This window comes from Argopecten irradians, chromosome 8, assembly GCF_041381155.1.
Source record: "Argopecten irradians isolate NY chromosome 8, Ai_NY, whole genome shotgun sequence".
Lineage (NCBI taxonomy): Eukaryota > Metazoa > Mollusca > Bivalvia > Pectinida > Pectinidae > Argopecten > Argopecten irradians.
The window spans coordinates 25,680,273-25,691,479 of NC_091141.1; the positions used below are offsets into that span (position 1 = coordinate 25,680,273).

General features: G+C 35.6%; 1 protein-coding gene across 1 annotated transcript; it reads right to left on the reverse strand.

Moving 5' to 3' along the window:
- Positions 1 to 365: 365 nt before the first annotated feature.
- LOC138329971 (uncharacterized) lies at positions 366 to 6,792 on the reverse strand. The gene is made up of 6 exons (XM_069277280.1): positions 6,290 to 6,792; positions 5,726 to 5,837; positions 4,678 to 4,806; positions 3,943 to 4,120; positions 3,382 to 3,556; positions 366 to 2,174 (listed from the first exon to the last, which is right to left on the reverse strand). The coding sequence occupies exons 1-6, from the start codon at positions 6,714 to 6,716 to the stop codon at positions 2,050 to 2,052; spliced, it is 1,146 nt and encodes a 381-aa protein (XP_069133381.1). The 5' UTR covers positions 6,717 to 6,792; the 3' UTR covers positions 366 to 2,049.
- Between the last annotated feature and the right edge of the window lie 4,415 nt (positions 6,793 to 11,207).

The following is an 11,207-nucleotide window of genomic DNA, read 5'->3' on the forward strand; positions in this document are numbered from 1 at the left end:
AAGTCAATATGAGCAATAATAAATCGGAAACGTTTGATAAAAATCAAACAAGTATTGGATACTGAACGTATGGTGTGACTTTAAACGACTTCTTGTCAATAACTAGCAGGCATGTAGATTTAATACTGGGACTGTAACATATAGAATCAGCGACGTTGATAGTAGGTGGTATTAGTATATCTATATATGTCTCTGATGGACTGATAAGTTTGTTCAAATTAACTACCATGACCTTCACTTTTGCTTGTGTGTTCTATAGAATCTTACAAGCCTTTTAAGTTTTGATGCTTAGTTATCTTTTATACATGTAGCAGTATCAAATCTAGATTTCACCAGTCTGACATTACAACAGTGAACACACATCATTTAAGTCAAACTTCTTTATTGTTTTTCAAATCTTATCAAAATTATCACAGCAAAGATATTGTATACAGCCACTTATTTTTGGAAGCCAAACTATTCTTCAATAAACAAAAAAAGTTTCCTTGTACCAAATGTCCTCCCTTTTTTTAAATTTTACAATTCAAAGTCATAATCCCAGAAAGGTGGTGAAAAAAACCTTGAAATAACTGCCAATATTGCATATCTTCTACATACAAATAAATGTAAAACTAAACCACTCAACTTCTACAAAATCAATAACTATAAGTTAAAACACATCTTTAAAGTGTTTTCATAGTTAGCACTCGTTTAAGAACATCAAATGCGTGTTGCTTTCTGACAAAATTTGATAGAGGATGTCACATACATGTGAATCCATGGTGAATACTAGCCAAGTGAACATTACCCTGGCCCCTGGTAGAGAGAACTCTCTTCAGCTTGATCAATTGAGTATTAGGCTAGTAATTATATAATTAGCCAGATGTCCCAAGTTTGATGTACTCATGGAGTACGTAAAATCTTTACTGAATTAGTCAATTACCGGTGACCTAAACATATAACTCAGTTGAACTGTTGTTTTTCTAGATAATTCGTAGTTATATATTAACTATCTTTATTACTTTCTAATATTAACTGTGATGTGTAAGTAATAATGTGAGACTCGGAAAATATTTTTTTTTTCATTGGTAAATAGTACAATGCAACTTGTGTTACAACAATGGTGTTATTGGTGTAACATTGTTTCCGAGTCTTTCAATATAATATTCATTCCAAATGAAACTGCTGGTGAATTGTGAAGAAAAGTTTCTGTTCTGTAAGAGTTATCTCCCTGATTGTTTTACTATAGTATTGGAACTACATGTATCAGTACATTTTGTTAAAGTTATATGTGCCGTAACTGGCCGAAAATTTGGACATGTTATTTTTTCTTCAATTATCTATTTAAAACCATAAGTTTTAATGAACAAAGCTGTGAAAATCATTTAAATGGACAGACAAACATATATAATGCCTTATAAACGTTAGTTAGAACACATACAAATGTAGGTTATGCACTGAGAAATTCTTGTTTTTTATGCCTTATACATGTTGAGATGGACACATACCTTCAGAAATCACTTTACAATTACCAATAATACTGTACAAATGTACAATGAAATTGTGGACAACAATATGGCTTCATGGTCTGGCCGTATGTACTCATTTCACTATACTGAAGACGTTAATATAATGATTTTTGGCAGTTAAGATTTTTGGCAGTACTGCCAAAAATCATTTTCAGCTCCTAGTTGTCAAATTAAAACCTATACATTGAAAGTATTGTAATTCTCAAAATGTTGGTTACTTTTGGAGTTTAATAACATATTAAAGCTCTTCTTGATTCGTGACTATGAAAAACACGACGCATATAACTTTAATAGATGGTGAAAGTGAAACTAAGGGAAGTAACTCTGATAGATCAGAATGATTTTCACATTTTTAATTTTATACAGCAACTGATCAAATGTTTTGGGACACTAAACACAGTTTCCAGATCAAGGTGAAGTATTGTTTCACTGTTACTGTTTAATCATCATTTAATTTCTGTATTGTTCATATATTTTCATACAAAGCTTACATACGATAATTCAGCATTGTTATATTAATATTCCTGGTTTTCTCCAATTTTCATCTTTTTGGTTTCAAAGTTCTCACCAGATCAAGGACCATACTAGCTATAGGCTTAGAATATGCCTCTATAAGCTCAGGAGTATCATGTGCTATTTGAAGACCCTTTGGAGAAGTAACTTCACCTGAAAAAAATATATATATATATTTCAATATTCAACAACATAATAACAATATTTCATTATCTCTTAAAACTTTTTTGCATATTTGAGGAAAAAATATTTGAAAGTACACTGGCAAAATGGCATTAGTGATGCCTATAAAGGTGATACTGAAGATTAATTAACTTGAGTGTAAATGAGAAAAAAATATTTAAAATGGTTAATGTTTACTTTGAGTAAATTCATATCCATTATTTTAATATTTTCTAAATATCAATTTTCAAAATGATTTAAAAAAAAAAAAAAATTATATTTTCTACATTCTATTTACTGTCATATGATAATACGGACATAAAACACCAAAGATGACATTTTTATACATGTATATATTTTCTCTCATATATGTATAGATCTAAATGTTAAACTGGTTTATCTCATGCAATACACAATGTCGTCTGAGGCTGCTTTGGGTTCTGTCCCCTGGCCGAGACACACCAAAGTCTATAAAAATGATAGTTTCTGCCCCTGCGTAGTGCTCAGCATACAGGGAGTGGGACAACTCAGACTGGTTCGCCCGTTGTCAGTATAATGTGACTGGGTGGGGTGTGTTGCTTGGTATCTTCGGCGGCATGTTTCAGTGATATAGCAGTATAAAAAGGGCAACAGTTCCACTATACAAGAAGACACAACATGAACATACCACAGTCTCCCAAAACTTGCACCCAACACAATATACATGCAACACACCGCATACATGGGAGGCCGTCCTTACATAACCATAGCTGTTAATAGGACGTTAATTAATCAAACAAACAAAGTATTACATGGTTACCAAATGCGTGCCATTTGTACCACAGGGTGACATCATAGCTCAACATAAAGACATTTTTTTAGGGTAAAATTTGAACACCAGGAAGGTAGCCATGTCAAAGGCACAAAAAGAAGGATTTCTTTTATAACTTATTCGGGAAAAATCAATAGAGCAGAATATCTGTAACAACATTGCAGAATGAGAGACAAACTTCCTTTTATATGTGGATATATACAGGAGGAAGGATAGGGGTATTCTACCCTCAGAATCACAAAATATGCCTCCACCAGCCTCAGGTTTTACTATATATTTGTGACCCTCAGGTACAGTGCCATTATCCTTCCTATCCACATAGAAAGAGTCTTATAATCTATCCCTATACAGATACAGCATGTGTACCCTCTATTATCAACACCTTACCTGGATTGGAGAGTTTCCTGTGTGATTGGTACACCACAAACTGTTCGGGCTTGATACCCAGTAGTTCGGCGTACTTTAGTGATACATCCGGTGGCACCTTGCTGTCCTTTACACTGTGGTATACCACACGACATGGATGTTCCTGGACCTGTAGTCTCACCATAAAGGCCTGTAACTGATGAGCAACCCAAGCATATACCATGAGAAACACCGATGACTTTCCCGTTTGAATCACAATTTTTTTGTTTCAAACATTGTCTGATTTTAGTTTTTGACAACACTCCTGATTTCCAGGGAAAAAAGAAGCAGCTTATACGATTGTACTACTAGCAAAAGTCACACAATCTCAGAGTGATCACTATATATCAATGTTTTAAGTACAACAGTTTTACAACGGAAAAGTTTAAGAAAATAGGAAAGGGGCTTAATTGTTGCCAGATTTGATCCTTAGTTCAAAAAGACTTCATAAAAAGATAACAGGGGCTAATACCCGGAATACGCTCAGTGGCAGTTAACTTCCAGTAGAATACAGTTAGTAATAAATTTCTTCAAAATACTTACTGCAGTGTAGCGACCACCAGCTATGGTGCGGGCGGCATCAATCACCTGTTTGGTGGTATAACCAGAATAGCCATAGGAGCTCTTCATTAACATCATATAGAACCAGACAAATGGCCGCGTCTGTAGTGTCTCCCAATACTGGCTCAGTCTGGCAGCTGTCTGGAAACGTAACCTACCTCTGGGGCGAAAAACAAACAAGTCCTTCAATAAACCATTACAAGATAAACATACAGTTCCTTGCAGCAGTTCTACCCAAATTAACCCATAGGCAAAGATATTTAAATAGCTAGGAATAGCTATATGGTTTATTATCTCAAAAAGAAATGGAGTTTGCATGGATCATCACTTTGAATGATTTTCCTCTGTGATGGTTCCATTTACACTATGTACAATGTATTTCCTAAGCTACCAATTTAGAATGAAATTTAGAGGATGCTTGAATTGTTGGAAGTTGGAAAATTGCTCAATACATTGCGTAAAATACATTAATTCTATGTTATATTGCTTTCACTGTAATTATCTAATTTCCTTATTTGTCTTCACATTTGTCTCCTCTGGGAATGTATGACGTGACATGTTATCAAATGAGAAAAGCATTTTATTTGTAGGGTTCTGAACAGCTATAAAAACCTACCTATAACTTACTTGTGGTAATATGTCGGGACATCTTAGCCAAAGTAATCAAATGAGTAAAGCATTTTATGAGTGGGGTTCTGAACAGATGTAAAAACCTACCTTGATGGTTTAAGAGGTAAATGCTCCGCAGGACAGAGAAGGGCCACAGACCTATACATTTTACTATCAGTTCCTGCCAACGCTACACAGGTACTACAGCCCAAACCGTGCCCCAGCAGTACATCAACTCTACAATACAACAACAAAACATATGGTCAGTATAATCATATAAATATATATGTATTGGAGCGTATAACGTAAAGCATCGTAGTGGAGCTGAATTACAAGTCTAATTCTAATTACATTGGATTTGTTTTCTAACTCAATCCTGGTTGCATTGGACTTCGATCTGCACAGCCACTAGATTAAATTTACAAGCTAGGGTTACTACAGAAATTTTACTAGAAAATCCAAGGCTTTTTAATGGCCTGTTACGACAAAATCAATGCCTACCAGGTCTTTAATAACAAAACAAAAAACCAATATTTTAATTTACTTGTTTTTCCTCAAAAAACACATTTTGTCTATTGATCAGGAGTGTGTCCCGTCACATACCTCCCTGTGTATTAATTAGTGTTGTCTTTCCAATAACAACCATGGGCTATTCCTGTGAAGTATTCCAGTTATTCAACATTTGACAACAATTAAGACAGTCCTAATATACATTGTAGACAGGATTATACAGAAATAGATGTGTACTAAGGGAGATAACTACAGAAGAAATTACTTCAATATACAAATTAAGGCACTTTGATGTTGTGAAAGCAACCAGCTACACTAACAATTAAGGAGTACAAAGTTTCACCGTAACATTGATCTGACAGACCAGTAAAAATGTATTTAACAGATATCATTGATTCACAATAATAGGCAGAGTTTTCTCAGGGTGTATCATAAATGGGGTCCTTTTCAGATAAAACAGGGTCTTTCTATATAATTTGAATGGAATTCAGAATAAAAATTGAATAAATTAATTTTCAGTTCTTAAAAACAATAATGGGGACTTGAACATTAATGAAAACCCTGATCGGAATCAATCGCACAATTCTGCACTTATGACAATTCAAAATCTTACTTATTTTTTTGTTATTATTTAATGTCTGCAAACCTTGCTATATTTAATGTTGCTTGAAAGTCAAATACAAAATGCATCTTCTCATCAATAGCCCCAGTGAAGACATTCCATTCTTTCCAATGGTTCCATTTGGTCTTTCCATAACCTGAAAAGGACATTTTCATTTTTACCAAACGGTATCGGCTTATTCCACGTTTTGATATAGCAGTGCGCTCTGGTCCTAAACCAGACATTTATCTGTCATAATGTCTAAGTCTGGTGTCAGGGCCAGAGTATCTCGGGCTAAGTAGACCTTTGATAGTATGTTTTTGACTCTTGAAAATCAAATTTGACTCTTGTGTCTATTTGTCATAAATATTTGGATTTATCGGAACTAGTGGTTTGACTTATGAAACTGCTAAAAGTCATGGGTCAACTTAATCCAATAATAATAGACGTCGATATTGAGAAATTTCTGATGAGCAATACTGACACGACGTAATTATCAAAAGTGTCTCGTCGTGCTATACATGTACATTGTTTTTGTACCTCTAACATTGTTGGAGTAGGGTCAAATGGATACCCTGAAGTGTAAACGTAGATATAAAAAAATCTTACCGGGAAAGTTCGGAGCTATAACCCTGTATCCAAGTCTAGCTAACAGATGTAATACCGGGAGCAGATCTTTGGCGCTCCCTGGAGAATCGTGAAGGGCCAAAACAAGAGGTACCCCCGGGTCTATCGACTCATCTGGGCGGGAGTCATAATATTCAACATCGAAGGTCAAACCTGCTTTAGGGACATCATACCAAAGATCATAACATGTTCGTACAGGAATATAGCGTTTCTCTAGAAGGAGTTCATTGGAATATTCTGAGCCGGTAGATGCTGTGCTTGAACTCTGTCGTCTGCATATAGCGATTTTGGATCGAAAAACAAGTGAAGATGCGCGAGTCAGCGAACCTTCATACAGAGAACTTCTAAATAAACAGCATGTTTTCACTCTCCCTATCGCTGGAGTTAATTGTTTCACGATATTTAACATGCTGACCTTCTACTAAACACATTCACGTTTTCACTTGATGGAGGCTGCCATATTGGAAATGTGTAATAAACGGTCCGGATAACTGTAAGAAAATTCCGACTCCGTCATATTTTTACTTATCCTACTTGAAAAAAAAAGAAAACTCTTCCTGATTTTGTAAGTAAGCATGTTCTAACAAAATACATTCATATTGTAAAATAATACAATTATAATTCGATAAATTGCAATGTTTCCAATTCAGTACTGTATAGCAGAAACACAATGGCATATATACAAAATGTATATATATGTGTGTGTGTTTCTAATGTTACATTGTAGCTAGGAAACACAGGGACCTGGCACGAAATTTTTCACCAACAGTATACATATATATATTATAGTATCAAGGGTATGAACTCGGTGGTCGAGAAAAGCGGACCTATTTTTTTAAAACCGTGATTATTTTAATAATTGGGTTCTATACGTCATTGACGTATATCTTACCTGAAAAAGAATTAATTGATCTTTCCATTGAGTGCTTGATGAACAAAATTGGCCAAGTATTGACGAAGTTATGGCTTGGTGAATCTGGAAATTTACGAAAAATATGCTAGGTAGACATTTCCCTGTCCAGTCGAAATGTCGTCTCGCCTCTAATGGGTACCTCAAAACCAAGCCAAAATCACAAAATCTACGCTTGTGGCGGTAAACACTACCCATATATGAACATATATGACGTCACAGTAACACAATCGACTATTGTATGACGTCACGTCATCGGACCAGGAATGTAGCATTTTTCGTTGTTGTTTTTTTTCTGTTTTTATTGACTTTAAATCAGTAACATTTCACGACGAAGCTTCCGTAATTCAAAGATGATAAAAAAATTGATTGTCGATATGTATTTATATGTACTTGGGTTATATAGTTACTGTGGCTGGGAGTGGACATGAAATAAAAAAAAATATTGCGTGTGAACGCAATAGTATTGCGTGCGAACGCAAAAGTATTGCGTGTGAACGCAATAGTATTGCGTGCGAACGAAGTAATTATTGCGTGCGAACGAAATAATTATTGCGTGTGAATGCAATAATATTGCGTGCGAACGAAATAATTATTGCGTGTGAACGTAATAGTATTGCGTGCTAATACTATTGCGTTCGCACGCAATAATTATTGCGTTCACACGCAATAATTATTGCGTTCGCACGCAATAGTATTTCGTTAGCACGCAATAATTATTGCGTTCGCACGCAATAGTATTTCGTTCGCACGCAGTAATTATTGCGTTCGCACGCAATAATTATTGCGTTCACACGCAATAATATTGCGTTCACACGCAATACTTTTGCGTGCGAACGCAATTATTTTATTTATTTCATGTCCGCTCCCAGCCACCGTAGTAACAATATCGGAACAGTTTGCCTGCTTCGCTAAATACACAGGGATCTGAGAATAAGGTACAGTTTACATCAATATATATATAGACCCATATCTTTCGGCTAAGATCACTCACAAAAAGCGGTTTATGTACATTGCATTGTATAATCCCGCCTAAAAAATTATGTAATTAATAAATAAATGTTAACCATCATGTTGTGAATATTTGGCGTCTCTTGTTTTAAAAAAGTAATAGTAAAAACAAACAAACAAACAATTCAAAAAGTCAATATCAGTGAACGTGGTAACTGAATTGAATTCCATTATCATTGGCTTTTGAGTGTTTTTTGCATGAATTGACAGCTAACATGCAGCGAATTTCGTCCAAAATGTTTGGTCCTAATTCAGAATCACATTTATGCATCATCTATGTACCAAGAATGAGTGGTAATATTCATAAAAAGTTGTCCTGCTTGAAACATATGCCTGAAATGGCACGATTTGTCGCCATTTCTCTATGAAATTTTGAGTCACGCGATCCTCTAGTCTGACATCTACACGTTTATATTTGCATTATCTGGTATACCATTTGAATATTTTATAATAATGTATATATATGTCCAACTGATAAGTCAGAAAAATTCAATAAACTAACCTGAACTTAAAAAAAAACCATTAAAATATCTGTACCCATGGCACAAAAAGTCGTACGAATCCATTATATCAGGAAGCATTAGCTACACTCGCATGCCAAATGTGAGTCAAATACTGGTGTGTATGTTTCCCATATATATATTCTAGTATATTATATGTATCTTCGTGTAAAATTTGGTTGAAATCCGTTCATAAATGAGATCGGGAAAACCCAAAGAAAAAAGTAAAAGTGCATACATTTTATAGAGAAAACATGTATGGAGTAGCATTCAGACGATCATGATATCCATGACGTCATGTGGTATTGTTGAACCGTTAAAATCTGGGTGAGGCCCTGTGGCTCTCTAAGGGTTAATTTTTCAAAGTGTTATTATTATTATTTAAAAAATAATAAAAAATGTTTTATTACTCCTGTTATTAGTTAAATGCATACTTACTGGGGAGAACAGTACAGGAGCAACGCACAACCCCCCCCCCCCCCCCCCCCCCCCGGCCCGCAAACTGAAGCTGTCAGTGTGTAGGGTTGAATTTTGAAGATTGTGTTTTTTCTTATATTTTCGTGTATCTGTTAACTTAGCAGTGCTTCGCACCGAAGGGCACGAAGGGCTGCGCCCGTATTATTTCATCACAATATATTATGTACGGAAGTCGAATATAAAAAAGAATAGTTTGCAATTAATTGTAGGGGCATTGTAGGCCTACATGTTAATACATGTACGTGCGTTTGAAGCAGTAGGCCTAATATTCATATCTCGAGAATTTTTTCTCGTTATCAAAAAAAAATCCCGTTATTACAACATCTTTATACGAGGAATTATAACGAGAAAAAAATCTTCTAATAACGGTTTTTGTTTTTCATTTACACCTATTTTTTCTATGGTGGTTCATACAACGTACAGTACGTATACATTAACCCTTTCACTGCCGGATTTTTGAATTTGCCAGAAATGACGTTGTAATTGATGACGCCAAAAATTGATGACGCGACATAAATAGGATCGTCGAGAGTGATCACGTCAAAGATAATGACGCGCGATTCGCCGATGGAAGTGACATCGAACGTGTGTAATTTATGGGTTTTCACCGAATTGTTCGGACCCAAAAGAAAAATAGATATTTGCAAACACTAATAAATAATCATAAACTTATTTTATTTTATAACATTTAAGCGGTCGAATATATGCAGATTCCAATACATTTATGAAATAACATAAGTACTGATCCAATTTATCGCACATCTATATTGATCATATACACGCATAGGGACCTGTACAACCACACACTCAATACGTTGCATGTCTCACTGTTAGCCACTTAGATAGTGTCGATGCATACTGGCCAAAAGTATTCGGCCACGTCATTTTTATATATTTCATGCATGGGACAAATTTTATTCAATTGCCATGGGTTCATTTCCCATTTTCGAGCGACAGTAGCAAAATTACAGACAGATTGCTTATAGGACAGAGCAAAATTACAGACAGATTGCTTATAGTTATAATTAGAATAATTTTCTATTGGTAATTTCAAGACATACATGTATACATGTAGGGGTTAAGCACGCTGATCCAAACCCCGATTTAGGACTTTCTGTGTCATGTCATCCTCGACATTCCAGGGGTTCCCATCCCTTACGATCTCTACACCCCTTTGAAGTTGGGCGTCGCTCTCTCCGTAGTCTTCAAAGGAAATATTTGCACGCCTGTGATTGGTTGAGCTCTTTTCCGCTGAGCTGCCTCAAATTTTACTATGTGATAGTCCAGGGGTGGATAGAGATCGTAAGTGATCGGAACCCCTGGAGTATCAGTCCGTGCTGAGGAAGTTAGGAGTGCAAAAGGACTATGCTTTGTACAACGAATTTCCATCCTCTTGGCCATTAATTCATTTAAAAGCTGCGTGTGTGTTTTGTGGATTGGCATTCGTACCGAGTCCATGTGATACATACCGTACTATACTATGTTAAAAGAATGAATGAATAATGAAAAATGCAAAACAAGGATTTTTCATGTTTTATTTTCTTGCGAATCACGAAAAATACCCCTAACCCTGGGAAATTAGTCAAACTGGGTTAGAATTATTAGCCTGAGATAGCATTTTTATCGTCATATCCATATTGGTCCTGGCCGACTCCCTGGGGCCTTAGGGGCGGGCCCAAAAAGGGTCAAATAGGCTAAAACTTCAAAAATCTTCTTCTGAATTCACAGATTTGATGCCAAATACTCTTCATAGATTGGAAGGTCTTAAGGCCCTTTACTGAAATTGTGAATTTCATGGCCCTGGGGTTTCAGGTTTCCCCTTGGGGAGGGGGTTAAGTTTACTACTATAGTTTATGTACGGAAAAAAACACATTTTTTAGCATTATTTGGTCATTTGTAAAAGGAAATGGGTCAAATGTTGTCAGAATTATCCCTATGAAATGGCCATTGAATCCTATTAACAAATTTTCCATGACTGACTCCCAGGGGCCTTAGGGGTGGG